At 39.3% G+C, this 19,328-nt stretch overlaps 1 protein-coding gene across 14 annotated transcripts in view; it reads left to right on the top strand.

The window, feature by feature from the left end:
• Positions 1-19,328, top strand: part of picalma (phosphatidylinositol binding clathrin assembly protein a) — a 149,585-nt gene that overhangs the window by 34,736 nt on the left and 95,521 nt on the right. For 13 of the 14 annotated variants that reach the window (XM_041198807.1, XM_041198806.1, XM_041198805.1 and 10 more), the window contains exons 4-6: positions 2,533-2,635; positions 4,941-5,034; positions 14,645-14,756. In XM_041198807.1, the coding sequence (XP_041054741.1) occupies positions 2,533-2,635; positions 4,941-5,034; positions 14,645-14,756 (309 nt within the window). Of the gene's footprint in view, positions 1-2,532; positions 2,636-4,940; positions 5,035-8,126; positions 8,529-14,644; positions 14,757-19,328 lie in introns of those variants that run through there. The other variant, XM_041198808.1, reaches the window with a different exon arrangement.

Below are 19,328 nucleotides of genomic sequence, written 5' to 3'. Positions count from 1 at the left end.
ATGTCAGGCAACCAGTCTGACGACGTAGCAGTGATGAAGTGTACAAGCTGATGCTGTTGCCTCAGAAGATGCCATCAAGGGGCAGTATATAGATAAAGAGATGGAAACAAGGATTGATTCTTTAGGGTACTATATGTAATGGTGTCAGAGTGGGAAGATAAGCCACTGCTAGAAATGCTTTGGGTTACTGCCAAATAGGAATAGAACCAAACAGTAGAAGTTGCAACAAACTGAATAGCAAGGAGGTGGTATTGGAGGATGGTGCAATTGACTGTGTCAAAGAATATAAAGAGAATAAAGGATGATGCACCACATTTGTAGTAGCAGAGATATTGTTTGTTATTTTGATTAAGGCAGTTTAAGTGCTGAAAGTTATTAGTGAATTCACTGATGATCAAAAAATCAATAGAAGTACTAGCAATTCTTCTAAGTGGAGGACCAACCAATGGCTTGGCTACCTTAAAGTAAAAGTAAAAAACTGCGGATGCTGGAAATCCAAAACAAAATACTTGGAAAAACGCAGCAGGTCTGGCAGCACAGTTAACGTTTCGAGTCTGAATGACCCTTCAACAGAACTAAGTAAAAATAGAAAAGAGGTGAAATATACGTTGGTTTAAGGGGGGTTAGGTGGGACAAGAAGAGCTGGATAGAGGGCCAGTAATAGGTGGAGATAACTAAAAAGATGTCACAGACGAAAGGACAAAGGTGTTGAAGGTGGTGATATTAACTAAAGGAATGTGCTAATTAAGGGTAGAAAGCAGGACGAGCAAGGTACAGATTGCCCTAGTGGGGGGAAGGGATCGAAATAGGCTAAAAGGTGGGGATAAAACAATGGATGGAAATACACTTCAAAATAATGGAAGTAGGTGGGAAAAGAAAAATCTATATAAATTATTGGAAAAAACAAAAAGGAGGGGGGAAATTGGAAAGGGGGTGGCGATGGAGGAGAGAGTTCATTATCTAAAATTGTTGAACTCAATATTCAGTCCGGACTGAATACTGAGTTTAACAATTTTAGATAATGAACTCTCTCCTCCATCCCCACCCCCTTTCCAATTTCCCCCCTCCTTTTTGTTTTTTCCAATAATTTATATAGATTTTTCTTTTCCCACCTACTTCCATTATTTTGAAGTGTATTTCCATCCATTGTTTTATCCCCACCTTTTAGCCTATTTCGATCCCTTCCCCCCCACCCCACCCCCACCAGGGCTACCTGTACCTTGCTTGTCCTGCTTTCTACCCCTAATTAGCACATTCCTTTAGATAATATCACCACCTTCAACACCTCTTTGTCCTTTTGTCTGTGACATCTTTTTAGTTATCTCCACCTATCACTGGCCCTCTATCCAGCTCTTCTTGTCCCACCCAACCCCCCTTAAACCAACGTATATTTCACCTCTTTTCTATTTTTACTTAGTTCTGTTGAAGGGTCATTCGGACTCGAAACGTTAACTGTGCTCCTCTCCACAGATGCTGCCAGACCTGCTGAGTTTTTCCAGGTATTTTGTTTTTGGCTTGGCTACCTTGTTGCTAGAGAAAGTTCTAATTATTATCTCCATGGCATTAGATTGCATTGAGTCCAGGAACAAGATCAATTTTACTCCACAGCCTGCCAGGAATGGCTGAATATTACACCAGTGGGCAGTTACAGGTTTTGTAATGATGAGGAAAGCTTTTCTAAGGATTTTATGCTTCTGCCAACTTTTCTGGGCATACTTCTTGGAAAGATGGCTGGTGTAGATCAGGCGCAATTACCAAGCCAAGGGTCCTCAATATTTGTTTATACTTCGAGAATATTTAATTTCTTGGAGAGTAGCAGTGAATGTAATGACATTTAATTTTCCTCAAATGAATTATTGACTTGTGATCTCTTGCTAAAGATCACTGTACACTGTTAAAGGGTATACGGAGTTAGGTCGCAGATCAGCCATGATTTCATTGAATGGCAGAACAGGCTTGAGGGGCTAAATGCCCTACTCCCATTTCCATGTTCCTCTCCAAATATGTTGAGATAAGTATTTGTTATCATGACCCTCTGTATGCTCTGATGTAGTCACCTATTTCTTAGATATGGCACGAGACCAGCTTTTCAATGTGGCATTTGGGTAGCAAAAGTTTAAAAATATCTCGGGCTAAGTCAAATTATTTTGTTGCTGGACTCCTTAGCTAAAGATTTGAGGATGAATTATAGGGGGAAGCTGTGTGGATTATGAAAAGAAAATCATTAATTCAAGCCACTGAATCATCTTAAATGCATAATAGTGGCTCTATGCTGATTTGCCTTAAGTATGTGAGAAGTAACCTTGTTTGGTTAATGGAACTATTATGCCTAGAACATGTAATCGATTAATATTACTGCATTGTTTGTTTCTTGGAATCTGGTCTCTACCTCTTGTACGTACAAGACAACTGCATATAAATATTTCGCATTTGTTTATAAATGACATGACTTTGTAGCTTTTAATGACCATGAAAAACAAGCATTTACTAGCTTTGATATTTATTTTGTAACATTGATATTTTATGTTTAAGGATATGATATGTCTACTTTCATCCGGCGATATAGTAGATACCTAAATGAAAAGGCAGTCTCCTACAGACAGGTTGCTTTTGACTTCACAAAGGTGAAAAGAGGGTAAGGACTACTAACAATCGATAGTAATATAATACTCTCAAATATTGATTTTCCTTTTTTGTTTACATAGGTAGATGTAGCTCAATGAGAGCTAATATTTGAGTTATGTTGTATTTGCTGAACATCCATTTTGAGCTATGTCAACTGCAAATATGTTGCCCATATCTTGATTACCCCAATTAATTATTAGATTTATATCATGGTGGACAACAAACAAATGGTTTCCTCACTGTGAAGGCAGTGACTGATGCTTTGTTCCTACCTTTTTGCATCTCACCCAAGTAGCCATTTTTCATGGTGATTATCAGTAAGCAATTTGACATGGTGGGATGTACAGCAGCAAGGCATCTGGTTCAATTTTCACCCAAATTAAAGCTGCAGTGTTAACACATAATGCAGTATATGGGTTTAAATGTTGTAAGAGAATCTTGAATGTATTGATTGGAAGATTAAAGGGGTACATGTGCCAGTTATTTTATTTGAGGATACTGCCTTCATTTGCAATGGATTCCTATCTCTGGGGCTATGCAAAGAAAGGATGAACGGTGGTACTTTATTTCTTCAGTAACGGTAATGTCTCAGTGCAGATTCAGCTATAGTCAGAAGATTGGTAGCAACAGTTAGTAGCAGTCGGAACCTGGAATCTGTGAATAGGAGTTCATGGGTTAGCTGACAAGTAGGTTGTTTTGCTATGTTTTAGTGAGGGTCACTTATCAGTGATTAGGGTTGATACCTTGCCTTTCGAAAATTTTGTCCCCCAAATCCCCCCCCTGGGGACATAGTTCATCTGTAGATACTTCACTGGATCAGCTAACTTAAATAAATACCAAGGAATAAACCTGAAAACCATCTGCATGCATTTTCCCTTGAAGTCATCAGTAGAATTTGCTTTTAAAAATATAAATTAAAACAAATCAATTTCTGTCAGCTATTAACTGGATTTGCATATATTTTTGAGGGGTTTGGAATATTGGCAGCTATGGATTTAGAAATGAAGGACAAAAAAACACTTGCAAGCATATGTCAACTTTACAGTTCTCTTTCTTTTAAAAAAAAAAATTCAATTATCACATCAGCTATGTAGTTTTCCCTGTCTAGAAAAGCATATGGGTCAGCTACTTCATGTTTCTGACCTTTCTGCAGTAGCTGCATTTCAAAGCAATTTGTGGCATGTGAAGCACATGGGAATGTTTCGGCACTAAAGTTAAGGTTAGAAGAATTTTTTCATGCGAAGGCTTAGAATATGGAAAGCATCTTCAAATGGTTGTTGAAGCCAATTGTACCATTTTATGAAAAAAATTGGATAAATAGCTTAGGAATAACATTAGTAAAAGGAACTGGGAATAAGCAGGTAAGTAGAATTAACACGGGCATGCTCAGCTAATTGATTGCTCCTATTCTGAGTCTGATGTGTAAAATGGCTCCCTGTGCATCATTTTTGAAGGTCTAGGGCAATCAACAATGCCTACTTTGGATCTAATTCTAATCTTTGCATTATAGTTTAAGTGCTTTACTTGAAATGAATTGCTTTGAAATGCAACTATTATTCAGTGTAAGAATCCCATTCTTAAAGTTTGTTCACTCATCAATCAGTACAAATTATCTTATGAACTTTTCTCAAAAACAATAAAATGCTACTATGTGATCTCCCTTAACCACCTTTAGTATATTCAGAGTCTAAGGTTTTCAAATTTCTGAACATAACTGAACCCTTGTTCTAGTAATTCCATATGCACTTGTTTCCGTGACTTCAACATCCTTTCAACAATGAACTGTCCAAAATTTGTACACCCTACACCAATTGTGGGCCAACCAATATCTGGTATAGATTCAGCATCCCCTTGTTTATACTGATTATTACTAAATATAAATCCAGAATGTCATGAAATGAATTTTGGGCAACTTTGTTTCAGTTGCTAGTTGACATGGGCCTATAGTGTAGACTGTTCCTAATTTTCCACTAATTGGCAAATGTTACAAAGATAACAAAATAATTGACTCAATTTTAACATTTTTCTGCTAGACCAAGAACAACACCCCTGTTCATGGTTCAGGAATGATGGAAGTGTAATTAGCCCATTGCATATTTCCTAGATATGTTTTACCACAAAGAGGTGCTTTGTGGAAGGCTTTTGCAATGTATCTCTAATCTGTAGGTAATGTAAGCATGTTTTAGTCATTATATTAGTAGTTTCGTCAAAACTGCAGAGAAGTGTGTTTAATCATACTGGCTTTCCTGCCTACAAATTATTTCAGACTTCTTTTCTGTAACCACTTTACATTTAATGCATACTTATTTTGTCAGGGCTGATGGAGTGATGAGAACAATGAGTACAGAGAAATTGCTAAAGACTATGCCCATTATACAGAATCAGATGGACGCACTGCTGGACTTCAATGTGAGTTTTGACTCTAGCAAATAAACTTGCTTTTGGATGTAGTAGCTTCAGTGGTTTTCAGGTCCACCTATAAATTTATGTAAATGTAATGATTGAGAAAGCAGGAGGTAAAAGTCTAAATCGGTGACTGAGTACATAATCAGAATTTAGAGATCAGTATACATTCTTATTAGATCCCAAATTTAATGCTTCTATAATTGTATAGCTCAGTTTTGCTTTTTCTTTAACTAACAAGCAAGGTTCACAACAAACGGACATCTTGGGACATTTTACTATACCTTTATAATGGGATTTTACTTCTATGGATATTGTTCTTGGGTTGCATCTGTCAGATGAGTCCTTGCTAAAATGTCTTCCTTGACCTGGCAGACCAATCCCGAGATATGTCCAATTGCTGCATCTTTTTAAATCTCTGGAGACTGCTTTGATTCTTAGTAATCTGGTAAAATTTCATTATTTACTTGTTTTAGTTTGTTGCCATCTATATTTCTTTACTCCTCTTCCTCTTTAAATGACCAACAGGCCAAAATTTTCTATATTATTTAAATCATGGTAGCAAGATATTAAAATAGCAAGAATTAAATGCACAAAGTAGGTTTTTAAAAAAATGGGGAACTTGCAGTACTTTGAAAAACACAAATGTTTAACTTTTTAGAATGTCATTTACCATGCAATGATTTGGTTCGAAATAAGTTGTGAACAAAATTGGGAATTGAGACATAATTTGTTTTGCAAACATGGTAAATTGGCAGCTTTACTGAGAAACGCTTAGTTGCATGGAGTGGGCGGCTTTCTCTCGATCCTTCTCCAGGCTGGTCATTAATATATTAGATATTGCATGCCAGCTTGCTCCACTGCTAGTACACTGAGATCTCAGAATTGTTGCAGGGAATGCGGAGGAGTCAGCATTCATTTGCAAGTAAATCTATGGATCCATCAGAAGGTTCGAGTTTATTGGGCCATAATCTTCAAGGAGGTCAAGTCCATAATGGGTATCACCCTTAAGCCCAATCAGCCTCATAGCCTTTAGAGGCTCCCACTTGAATTTCCCCTGGGCCCCAGGATGGGCTGGCTCATTTTAACTTTTCGGGACTGGTCGCTATTTCCCAGATCTCTGGTGTCAGGTAAATTTGTTCTAAGTGTATACCTGGGCTGAGAGGATGTGCTATTTTGAATCGTGTTTCTTTGGGTTATCTTAAGGCCAATTTTTAAGGTTGGTTCTGCTTATTGAATTATTGTACTTGTGATGCTTTGCAATTGGATTGTATGTCAATGTTACAGATTTGGGTTTGGGGGGATGCTGCACTTTTTGCCAAAGATGTCTCTCATTTTGGCATAGTACATAATTCTGAGGACTGAAGGAATCTCAAAAATTTGTATTGATAAAATTGGTACTTTTGACAATGAAGTGGCAGACCAAATTCAATTTAAGTAAATGTGAATTGGTACACTTGGTACAAGTAAAACTACTTGTAGTTTAGTGGAAAGCTGGAGCACGTGGAAGAGCGGACGGAATTGGGAGTTAAGGTTCAGCAGAGCAACGGTTGAAATGGATAAGGCTATTAAAAGCAATTAGAATACTAGGCTTTGTGGCCAAAGAAATATAAAAGTCAAGTTGTGGTGAGTTTTTAAACAAAAGCTTAATATTATGTGCTGCTTTGGACTTGGCTCAATAACCTTTTTATAGAGTCAGTAGCAGGGTACAGCACAAGAATACTATTGAGGAAATCCAAAGAAAAACTTGAAAAATTGGGGCTGTTGTCATTGGAGTAAAGGGAATAGAGGGACGATTTGATAAAGCAAATAAAAACAAAATGCATCCAGTAATCTAGAACAAAGGAGCAGATATAGAGATTTAGGATAGATAGTAGGAGAAACTTATTTTTAAATGGAGGATGTGAGACCTGACTGTAGGTTAGCTGTGGAAACATACTGTGACAACATAATAGTTCACATAAGTGGCTGAAGGAAACTGGAATAAAAGGACAAGAGAACAGGACAGGTAGATGAAATTAAAATGATTGCTTGTGTGAAGGATCAATGCTGATATGGATTAGTTGGACCTAATGGACAGTTTCTATCCTATCGTGGAGAAGATAAGGGAACCTGAAGGTTCAGAATAATTGTTTAGCTCATTTTATATCTTTCTCCATTTCTGTTATGATTGCTGGATTTGGTCTCCTGTTAGTGTTCACATTTCTCTCCACACTAATATGTCCCATAGTATTGCTTACAGGTAGGCCTGGGACCTAGTTGCCTATCACAGTCTTGCTGTAGCCCATTTCAGTAGTACAGCAAGTTTATTGGAGCAATGAATCACATGACGGGGTGGGAATATTGCACCTTTTAGTAACAAAAGATGCAGACCCAGACACGTTAACGTTTTTTTATCTATGACTGCTTTATTTAGAACTAGTTAATTTTGTTCATCCGAAAGCTCATGGTGAATTTGAAACAGTATTTCTTTGAATCGTCTCCTCCCTCTTCAAAACCACTTTTTTTCTTGATATGTATGTAATGATTGCAAAGTATATCTTCACTCAATTCTACTTTTTGAAGTTGTCATTGATGTAACAAGTGCCTTCTCTCCCATTTGTGTCACTCCTTCTTCACATGAGGTATAGTAGCTCAATGGTGATTTAGAGGTTTGGACTAATAATTGAAGGAGACATGAATTCAAATCCCACCATTGCAGCTGGTTAACTTAAATTCAATTAATTAAAATGAAACTAGAATAAAAAGCTAGCATCAGTTATGGTGACCATGAATCTATCAGATTGTTATTAAAAACACATCTGATTCACTAATGTCCTTTAGGGAAAGGAGATCTGTCATCCTACTCGATCTGACCAAAATGTTACTTCATCAGGACTATGTTGTGAGCCCAAGAAAGGGAATAGAAGAAAACTTACCTTTTTAAAAAATGAGGTTCGGGCCCTTGAAGACTGGGAACTACGTAAGCCCCAGTAGATCTCAGTGGTTTCTGTGCATGCACCGGCCCTGGAATGGCTGGATCGTTCTTTTCAATTGTTCCAATCTTGGGTGGTTCTGCGCATGTGCTGGCTGGAGTCTGGCCGCTCATGCTCAGTTGTTTGGGATCTTCACTGTAAAGCTGGTAAACGGCCCTACGCACATGCGCAGTTTGTTCTTTTCCAATTTAGAGGAAGTCCTGAAAGAAGAAATGAAAACAGAGTAAAAAGATCGGGTGACCCAGAAGGGAAAGGCCATTCTCCAGAGGCACAGAGGAGACAGGGCAGAGAGCAGATCTCCCAGAAGAACAGGAGAAAGTCCCGGAAATCAGGGATAGAACAAATTGTCTGAGGAAGATGGTGAAATCAGGGGAAAAGAACAGGAATCTGAACAAGGTCTTGTTTAGTGACGTTAAAGTAAGGAATGGAGGAAAAGGCTCCAAATTAAAGAGAAAAAGCTGCGGGAGCAGAATCATGGAAAAGTGGACTTTTGAGAAACCAGAAGATCCAAGGAGACAGCCAAAGGTTGGTGATTCCTTACTACAGGCCTGTGAAGCTGTGGTGTTTTGTTTGCGCGGCTGAGTATTTGAGAAAGAATGCATGGAAGGCGAAGGTTGAATGCATATGGCGATCGGGGGGAAAGGAAAATCAAAAGGAGAGGTTGAAATCCTGGAGGAGGATCCTTGTGGAAGATGACAAAGTGAAAGTGTTGTTTGGGAGAAGGTTCCAAAGCGAGTTTGTCGAGCATTGAGATTAGAAACCTTTGGGAGAAAGATGGGTTCCGTGAGACTGATTGATTGGCTCACGGTATGACAAGTGTTTGGGGGAGTTGGTGAGAGACCCATAGCATTTGTTTGGGATGGCACCTGTCACTTAGCTTGAGTAAGGTGTGTCTGACCACAAGTTGTCTGTTGGTTTGTGTGGACTGTATACTTGCTGTGAACATTAGTGTATATAATAGATTTTTTTTTGTAACTTGTGTTCTTACAAATCTGTAGAGATCTGTAAAGGTGTGGTTGTGGGTGAAGGACTAATGTAATATAGTTAATCTTTTCCTTGATTAATAACATTTTTATTCTTTTGTTAGAAATGCATCAGACTCAGTAACTCTGTTCAGTAGCCGCCCTCCACGTTTCTAAACAAAAAATAAAAGTTAGGATCTTTCATGCCAGGTTCCACCCAGGAATCTGACTTGTCCAGTGGTAACATCAGCTGGGATCCTTATAACTATGTGACTCCAGATCCACAGCAATGTGGCTGATGTTTTGTCATGTATTCAGAGTCTAGACTGGATTTTTTAGGGCTTGTCTATTCTCCTAAAGTAAGATGCCTGAGATGGCAGTTTGTTAAGACCATTTACTATTTATTTCCACTACCATATACATATTGGGACCTCAGCATGGGCTTGGAACTTCTCCCTCCAGATCTCTGTTGCTCAGTCATGTGGTGTTACATGATATTGATGTAATGATGAAGTACAGGGTTAACATTAGAAGCACATCTGCCCCCACCCAAGTCTTTATCTCAATTATATTCATTTTCCTACATCTCACTCCAAAGTCTCAGACTTCACAGGGTTTGTCTCTAAGATGTCTTGACCAATCTCCCTGATCGTTCTGCACTCTCCCTTCTGTTAGTATGAGTGCCCTTCTCCTGGTTGGCTATAGAGGTTTGTCTTGTTTCTTCTTCTTTACCTCCATCAGGATCTGAGTAGTAAGCGCAAGTTTCTATTAGCTTTCTTTACAAGGAAAATAATGCACTGCAGTTTCTACTTAATAGTTCCCTGGTCTGACTCGACCCTGTATGATCTCGTTTGTGGAGCTCTTTTGATTATTATACCTTCTTTTTATTGGCCTTGTATGTATATTCTCTTCCTGGGCCTCAGCACTGATAAGTCTTGTGCTCTGTGCCTGAAAATAGAGTTACAAGCCTGTTTGTTTCTCTGTTCTTCCTTGTGTTGTTTCACCCTCTCGTTCAAGGTAATATTAGATTTTAGTTTCTGTTGCAGAGCTGGAAGTTGTGACCGCTATCTTCTTCCCATCAACTCATTCAATGGTAAGAAGCAATTTTGTAGCAGTGAAGTTCTGTAAGCTAAATTAAGATCTTCATTCTTCTTCTTCCAAGTCTTTGGTTCATACACCTCTCTCATTTGCCTGAAGATAACGAGGCAAGTTGATTATGTGAATGAATCCGTAATTCTTCGCAAAATTTTGGAATAATTCATAAACAAATTGCAGACCATTGTCCGACACCACAATGTCCGGAATGCCATGTGTTTCTAGACACTTTTCAGTGATTGGATGACTGTTTCTGCTGTGATGCTGTGCAATTTGTTAATTTCAATCCAACTCGAGTAGTAATGACAGTGAGGAATATCTTGCCTTTAAAATCCAATAAATCCATTTCCAGGCGCTTCCATGGCATTGATGGAGAAGTAGAAGATAATAGTGGTTCTTTTTGCTCTTGGCTGTTTCCTGCATGCGTAAGACTATTGGAAATCATTTCTCCTATAAAACAAGTAATGCCTGGCCACCAGACTGATTGCTGGGTTCTCCCTTGACATTTTGCTATCTCTAAGGGATCTTGCTGAAGTCTTTGAAGAATATCAAGCTAAAATGTTCTTGATGACAATTCTGTCATTAAAAACTAGGATATCATCAGTGATTGTGAGGTGCTTTCTTGTTCAAAGTATTCCTGTAATACTGGACTGTTAGGGGTATAGTCTGGCCATTCTTCAAGACAGTATTTTCTTATCTGGACTTATTTATCATCTTGCTGCTGTGCTTGTTTTATCTCCTGCAACAACTTTGCAGTTGCTAGTGGGGTAGTTGACCCTTAACTGTCCACTGAAATAGCCTAACTAGCCACTGGGCTGTAAACAAGAAGGTGGCTCACCGCTAGCTTCTCGAGGGCACAAAATGCTGTCAAGCGATCCCCATGTGATGTGAATGAACATGTTTTTTTTTAAAAATCTTTTTGCATTTGCATTGTATGCCTCTGTTGCCTGCCCACACTTGTCTGCTTGTTCTCACATCCTGGCACCTGTGTTCTTTGTCTTGTGCATTTGTTTGCAACTTTCTTTCTTGTGTTGTCTAACATTAGTTTATTATAAATCTAAGAAATGAGATGACCGATCAGTGAATACATTTGAAGTCTGATTTTGAAAAATGGGGATTTCACTTACTGAATGGTGGGGAGGGGAGGTGGTATGGGAGAGAGAGGGAGAGATTGCAGAAATTTTTCAGAAAGCGTTTTGAGGATCTTGTGGGACCCAGTGTCCACATTGCACAATTTCATTATTAATTGTTGTTTGGTAGTACAGAACTTGGGTATTGCTGAAAAAAGAGACCTGTTGAAGCTTTTTGTATTGCACTCATCAGGAGACTTCGCAAGAATGCCAATACAAGAGGAAAACAATTTGCATGAAAAGAGAGTGCTGATTGGTTGGCAAGTGGATTCTGGTAGAGGCATTGTCATGGAGAATGCACCAATTGATGTTGACTAATAGTTAATTGCCAAGCATTGTTTGAAATTTTTAAACCAGGCGGCTTGACTCTGGTCAAGGCATTACCCTGAGGGATGAGTCAGTAAATGGCTGTCACTTATTTTGTTTAGCTGAAACAGGTGCAATGTGTGTACATGTTCTTTCTGTCTGCAAAGAACAGGGCCCAGTGCATTAATATATGTAGCTTCCAGTACACATCTGCACCATAAACTCACTTAAATGGAAACAGTTTGGCAACGCAATTAAATGAGTAACAAATCTCTGACCCTGTATCCTCAGAAAGCAAGGAGTTTGTTCATGCGCATGGTATCAATTTCAGTGTGCCTTAATCCCAAATCAAACAGGAAGAGGTATTTGCTGAGTTCAAACTCTGCTACTCCCAACTATCTGCCATGAACCAGCGTCCACCGAAGACAATGAATCCTTGAAAGCACAGCCAGCTGATCTGGCACATGCATATTTCTGGATTCCAAATGATCTGTCTGTCTTCCATACGCAATGCGAATGTCGTAGTGTTGCAAAGCCTTAAGACCAACCGGGACATATCAGTAAAACTGACAAATGGATGGGAATACTCATCCTTAACAAGTGTGACTATATCAATGAAATACATGCCATTCTAAATGATGTGTCCAAATTCGTATCCATTGGACCTGCCACTCAACATGACTGTACAGCCTTGTTCGAAAGTAAGCTTAAAAAAAATGCTTGGTGGACTTGTGTAAGAGCAATGAGCTGCTGTGTGATCTACATGACAGAGTTCGTCCTCGCTGCTCGCTGTGTCCATGTTTGTATGGCTGCCCAACGCACAGAAGTTATGTCCCTTTATGCCCTGTCTTATCTATGACTAGTTCTGCACAACATAAATTGGCCAAATGGCTCGGTGAATGGTTACAACCAGTTCTGAGCAAGTTTTCCATATGCACAATGAAGGATTCCTTCACATTTGCGAAGGCCATACAGGACTTCCAGATTGATAGCAATGCTGTGTCCATGTGTTCATTTGACTTTGCTAGCCTATCCACCAATGTTCTACTTAAGAAAGCCATAGATATTTGCGCTGCAACACTATATCATACCGATCTAGAGCTGCCACCTTTGCATGAATCAGTATTCATTGAACTTATGAACTTGAGAACTTGGAAAGTTGAGTTCAGTTTTAATGACGCCATATATACCCAGATAGGTGGTGTTACCATGGGACCCCCACTAGGCCGAGTTCTTGCAAATATCTTTGTTGAGTTCCTTGAAAAACATGCCTTCAATGGAATGACACCTTATCTCCCGCCCCTTGCATATTTCCAATATGTGGATGATAAATTTGCTATTTTTAAATTTGCAGCTGCATGTAATAATTCCCTTACATGTCATAATGGGCTCCATCCTGTGCTCAAATTCAGCTATGAAATGGAGCAGTCAAATGGACTTCCCTTCCTTGACACACTAGTTAAGAAGTCTGCCATGGGGTTGTCTGTCACAGTCTATTGCAAGTCTACCTTCACTGGTCAATATATGCATTGGGATTCTTACAGTTCCAGATGCTATGAAATTGATCTTACTAGCAACCTTGTAAATAGGACACAAGCCATTTGCTCACCATGCAAGCTTGATGCTGAAATAGGGCGCATCAAAGACATCCTGCGGGATAATGGCTACCCTGATCAGATCATTTTGTACTGTTATCACGTAAATTAATGAATGGGCCACGGCCATCACTTTCGGCCCTGAAAAGTGCCCAATTTACCTCTGGTTATCCTGGAAGGGCAAGATATCTCAAAAATTTGAGCAACAGGTGAAGCTAGGTGTTTCAAGCTGCTACTATGCAGTAGCAACACGAGTGATGTTAGCTACTAACAAGATGCTGCTATCAAGCCAAAAAGATGTTCTGCCTATCACACAAATGAGTAATGTGGTATATGAATTTCAATGCCAATGTGATGGTAGGTATGTAGGCTTTACATCCCAAAGACCAGTGGATCGGTCAAACAGCATGTCTCAGCTGCTGTTCGCAACAGGCAAGTTACCGAACGTATCCAACCAGCCCATGCTTGCAAAACTCAAATCAGTGTCCAACATTAGATGTGATTCAGCGATTTGAGGATTATTTAGCAAATGTTGCTCCGTGTGCAAAGAATTACGCTGACAACCAATTTAAGATTTAGTTGGGCTCACAGTATGGCACGTTTGCATGTACTGGAAGCATATATTAAAACACAGGGCCCTGTTCTTTGCAAGCAGAAAGAGCATGTACCCACACTGCACCTATTTCAGCTAAACAAGATAAATGATGGCCATTTGCTGACTCATTCCTCAGAGCAATGCCTTGACCAATTAGGTTCAAGCTGCTTGGTTTAAATTTCAAACAATGCTTGACAGTTAACTGTCAGTCAACATTAATTGGTGCATTCTCCATGGCAATGCCTCTACCAATCAGAGTCCACTTGTTAACCAATCAGCATTCTCTTCTCATACAGTATAAATTGTTGTTTTCCCCTTGTTTTAGTATTCCTGCAAAGTGTTTTGATGAATACAAGATAAAAAGGTTTTTATTTTAAGCATACTCAATTTAATTATTTTGCACTCTTCAGTGTTGTGCCATGTAGCACTATTTTAACATGCTCAATGGTATCACCCATCCCCTTCCCAAAGGAATAACAGGTTCTGCAGTTTTTAGTGATGAGTTTTCAATGAAATGAACCCTATTTATTGAATTTGCTACACAAAAGCTTTTAGTTCAATTGATGTAGAACTATTTTCACAATTGCAAGAGTAAAAATGGCAAGAATCGGTGGTTGCAGTTTTGAATTTTAACTCTATGCTTTTATGCTAATGAGTGAATTCCTAATTTCCAAACACAAAATACATTTTGTATATGAAGTGCAGTAATTTTTTTGTAGTTTTGTTATACTGTTGCAAAAATATTTTTAAGACTTGGCATGTTATTTTTAAATTTGTAACCTCAGATTATTGTCTGCATCTAAAATGGATCCCCCCCGCCCCCAAAAAACGAACAAGCTTATATCTTACAGCTGTTATTCACGTTCATTTTAGAATTGCAGAAGCAGCTAAAGAAGTGTCTGAAATGGCAATTAATTGCAATGTGATGAACCCAAATTTCTTCCTCTTTGTCTCACAGGTCAGTGCCAATGAGCTCACAAATGGGGTGATCAATGCAGCTTTCATGCTGCTATTCAAAGATGCCATTAGACTTTTTGCAGCTTATAATGAAGGGATCATTAACCTATTAGGTAAGTTTATTCTTTGGTTTGAGAACACTAGCCATTTAAGGACACCAGCTTTGAAAGTAATTTGATAGTTGCTGACTTGTATTTCATGCTAGATTTTGTAGTTGAAATGATTTGTATTTGAACTACTTGTTTTGTTATTGATAAATTCTTATATCCTTGTTGGAATGTCATTGGCCGTTCTGTACATTTCTAAATATAACCTGAGAGTTCCTCAAGGGCAAAATGTGAATATGGTCAGGAAGAGGGTCAGAAACCTTGCTTAAATTGCCTAAGGCTCACATATTAATGAAATTGTTCTATGCACAAGGTGAAAAGGATTATTTTGAATTTTTAACTTATTGAATATGGTTTTCTTAATCTGCTGACCATCATTACAGTTCTTCCCTCGGTCTAGTGTGAAATTGTGTTTTCACTTTCCCATATCTGTTTGACCTTGTACTATAATATGAAATTCACCACTTTAATGTTGTGTACGGTAGTTTTCACATCTGGTTGCATTACAAATGTTTTTGGTTTGCATGTTTTCTTTTTAATGGTACATGAGTGCGTTTTGTGTCCTTCCGGCACCATTTTTGAGGTTCAAAGTTAGTGCCGCACTTGCATCTGATTTACAAATGTGAAATTTGAGCCAAATATGCACCAAATTAAAATTGAGCAGGTAGGCATGTACAAGTTGAATTTAAGAAGAGCAACTGCTAAGCCTCCTAGAAGAGCTGTTTCTGAATTTGCTTTTCTCATTTGCCTCTCCAGCCTGCACATTGCACATAGCTTATATAAAAAAAATGTAACAATGGAAAATGTAAGCCATTTGGAAAAATATTTTTACCTAATATGCTTAAGCTCTGCCAGGAGTTCTAGTGCTTGAGGCTGTGGTCTCTGTTACTCTAGTGACCCCTGGTACAACCCTCAGTGCCATAGAAGCCATGCTTTTTGCTTCCTAAAAAATCCATCTTTGCCCAGTTGGAGCCCCTCCCCATGTTGCCATATACTGGAACCCCTTGGGGCTGCCAGAACTCAAGCATATTACTGTTTTACTCAACCTCGGAATGTCTTTTTCTGTTTAACTTTATAACTCTCCCTACCAAAGTGCTGCAAAATATCATGTAACCAATTCCAATCTGGTGCATTTTTCGCTCATCATTTTTTTCCAGACCAAGATGTATAAAAAAAAAATGATGAACAGTTGAGTAAGCAGGTCAAGGAATATGGACAACTAGATGGCGGCATGACAAAGCAGAGATTAAGGTTAAAGGGTAGCTTTTTAGTGGTAGAAGATGCAAACTGGAGTCTCAAACAGTAATGCTGGGACCATGATTCTTTGGAATTTATATTAACAGTTTAGAATTTGGAATAAAATATACAAGTTTCTAAATTTGCGGATGTCACCAAATTACAGCCATACTGAGGAGCGCTGTACCAAATTACAAGACATTAAATGTGCAGCATAGGCATAGAATTGGCAAATGAATTTCAAAATGGATAATTGTGGAGTATATTTTGGTAACAAAATTGAGTTCAGGAATACTTGGAAAATAAGAATCTAAATGAGGTGGAGGAATTAAAAAAAAATCTGGACATACAATTACATATCACTAAAGTATCCACCCAGGTTAGTAAGTCCATTGAAACAATAAAAAAACAAGAACCAAGAGTTATTTCAAGAGGGGTACAATTGAAAAGTAGAGAAGTTAGTCTAAACTTGAATCAAACCTTGATTAGAACATGGTTGGAGCACTGTGTTATAGTTTTGGTCACCATATTATAAATAAGAGGCACTGGAGATGGAGCAAAAAAGGTTTACAAGAGTGACATCAGAACTGTGAGGTTATTACCTTTTCAGGAAAGGATAAACAGTCTGCATCTCTCTTGAATCGACAAAGCTCTGGGGTGATTTAATCGAGGCCTTTTATAATTATGGAAGGCTTTGATTGAATAGACACCAGAGGGTGTTTTTCCACTGATGAGGAAGAGCAGAACTAGAGGCCATTAATATAAAATAGTCACCGAGAAATAAAATAGGGAATTCAGAAGAAACTTCATCCATAGTGGTGAGAAAGTGTGGCTTGCTACCACAGGGAGTGGTTGAGGTGAACTTGTATAGAAACATTTAAGTGGAGACTAGATAAGCATATGAGGGAGAAGGGAATGTAGGATTATGCTGATAATTTGACGAGGAGGCTCGTGGAGTGTAAACACTGGCTTGATCTAGTTGAAACAAAGGCTTCTGTGTTATCTGTGCAATGTGGTAAAACTACTGATGTACAGGTGTTAAATGTGTGACTGGTTTAAAAAATCAGATTGCTTTGAAATAACGTAATTTGACTTAATCTTTGGTCCTAATAAAACATTTATTACATTGCATTGCATAATGCCAGTTATAAAATATAGTAACCTCGACACCTCAATGAGCAATGCCCTGAATAAGCAGTTAATAAAGACTTAGCGTTATGGGCTTAATTATATTGGCTATATGAAAAATCTTTTAAGCATAGTATATGCTGAACATAGTTTTGTTCTGAATGTAAATTTGAATTTGAATGTAAATAAGCATTTAATGTTATGACATTGCAGGTTCTTATTAAACTTCTGTAAACAGACTTTCTGTCTTAATATCACATTAAAGTCTTTATCTTCTCTGCAGTTTTTTCTGAAGTGGTTGTCTCTTACTGTATCACTCTCTGGCTCACCATTCAAGTAGCAATTATTGAGAGCCTTGACCATGAATGTTGACAAGTTATTGAACCTTAGTGTTTAATAAGGATAAAACTTGATAAATAATTGAAAGAGAAGATGTGCTTGTATGAAAACAATGAGAATGGGGTCAGGCTCAGCTATGATACCCCCATGGAATTTTGTTGCTCAAAGCAATATTAAAGGGCAAGGAATGGGATTGTGTGTCTGGATGTCTTAAGAGCAGACAAATATTGCATGGCCCAGTGATCCCTTGTGGGCTATAAAATTCTATACTCATATCAAAGCTGAGACTGATACTGTTCATTGTTTTTGCGCATACATTTCTAGGAGGAGTTAGAGTTTTCGAGACCACGAAGCCAGCCTGATCCTTTCCTCAAATCAGGAGTGGTAAAACTAATTATTGTATTTGTAATACTTACTCAGGCTGCGATTAGTTAACAGAGCACAATGGTAAGATTGCTGGACAAGTAACCTTTCTTCTTAGGCTGCCCCTCAGGGTTCACGATAACTTGCTTCCACTCTAGAAATGAGTTCTTGAGGTGACTAAAGAGTCCAATGTGCAACCTACAGTCTGTCACAGGTGGGGTAGATGGTGGTAGAGGGAACAGGTGGGTGGGGTACCTGAGTTGCCAGGCGCTCCTTTTGCTGTCAATACTTGGCTTCCACTAGCCCTTGGCGATGAGACCTCTTCAGCTCCTTCCTGGATGCTTTCCCTCCACTTGGGGCAGTCTTGGGTCAGGGATTCCCAGATGTCGGTGGGGATGTTGCAGTTTTTCACAGAGGCTTTGAGGGTGTCCATGAAGTGTTTCCTCTGCCTTCCTGGAGCTCACTTGCTGTGTCGAAGCTGTGAGTTAGGTGCTTGTGTCGGGAGTACTGTGTCAGGCATGCGGACAATGTGGCCCGCCCAGCGGAGCTGATAGAGTGTGGTCAAAGCTTCGATGCTGGGGATGTTGGAATGAGCGAGAACACTGACGTTGGTGCACCTATTCTGCTAATGGATTTGCAGCATCTTGTGGAGACAGCGCTGGTGGTACTTCTGCAGAGTTTTGAGGTGCCTGCTGTACATAGTCCGAGTCTCTGAGCCATATAAGAGGGCAGGTATCACTAGTGCTCTGTAAACCATGGGTTTGATGCTGGATTTGAAGTCCTGGTCTTCAAACACTCTTTCTCAGGCGGCCGACAGATGTGCTGGCACACTGAAGACAGTGTTGAACCCTGTCATCGATGTCTGCCCTTGTCGACAGTCGGCTTCCAAGGTATGGAAAGTGATCCATGTTGTCCAAGGCCTTGTCGTGGATCTTAATAACCGAAAGGGCAGTGCAGTGATCAGGGGTAGGTTGATAGAGGCCCTTTTGTCTTACAGATGTTTAGTGTAAGGCCCATGCTCTCATACGCCTCTGTGAAGGTGTTGACGATGACATGGAGTTTGGCCTTAGTGTGCGTAGACACAAGCATCGTCTGCATACTGAGTTTAATGACAAAGGATGGAACAACCTTGGATCTGGCCTGAAGGTGGTGGGGGTTGAACAGTTGCTGCTTGATCTGTAGTTTAGCTCCACTCCAACGGGGAGCTTGCTGAGGATGAGATGGAGCTTTGCAGCAAGGAAGATCGAGAAACATGTCAGTGTGCTGACACAGCCTTGCATGATCCCAGTCCTAATGTGGGTTAGGTTTGTGGTGGATTCGTTGGTCAGGATCATGGCTGGCATATCTTCATGGAGCAGGCAAGGGATGGTGACAAACTTTTGGGGGTGGCTGAAACTGAGGAGGATGTTCCAAAAGCCTTCATGGCTGACGGTGTTGAGAGCTTTTGTGCGGTCAAAGAAGGCCATGCACAAGGGTTGGTGCTGTTCCCTGCATTTCTCTTGCATTTACCGC

This window comes from Carcharodon carcharias, chromosome 11 (assembly GCF_017639515.1).
Source record: "Carcharodon carcharias isolate sCarCar2 chromosome 11, sCarCar2.pri, whole genome shotgun sequence".
Classification (NCBI taxonomy): domain Eukaryota; kingdom Metazoa; phylum Chordata; class Chondrichthyes; order Lamniformes; family Lamnidae; genus Carcharodon; species Carcharodon carcharias.
Note: the sequence above shows the minus strand (reverse complement) of the source record. Positions and strands in the feature narration are given on the sequence as shown.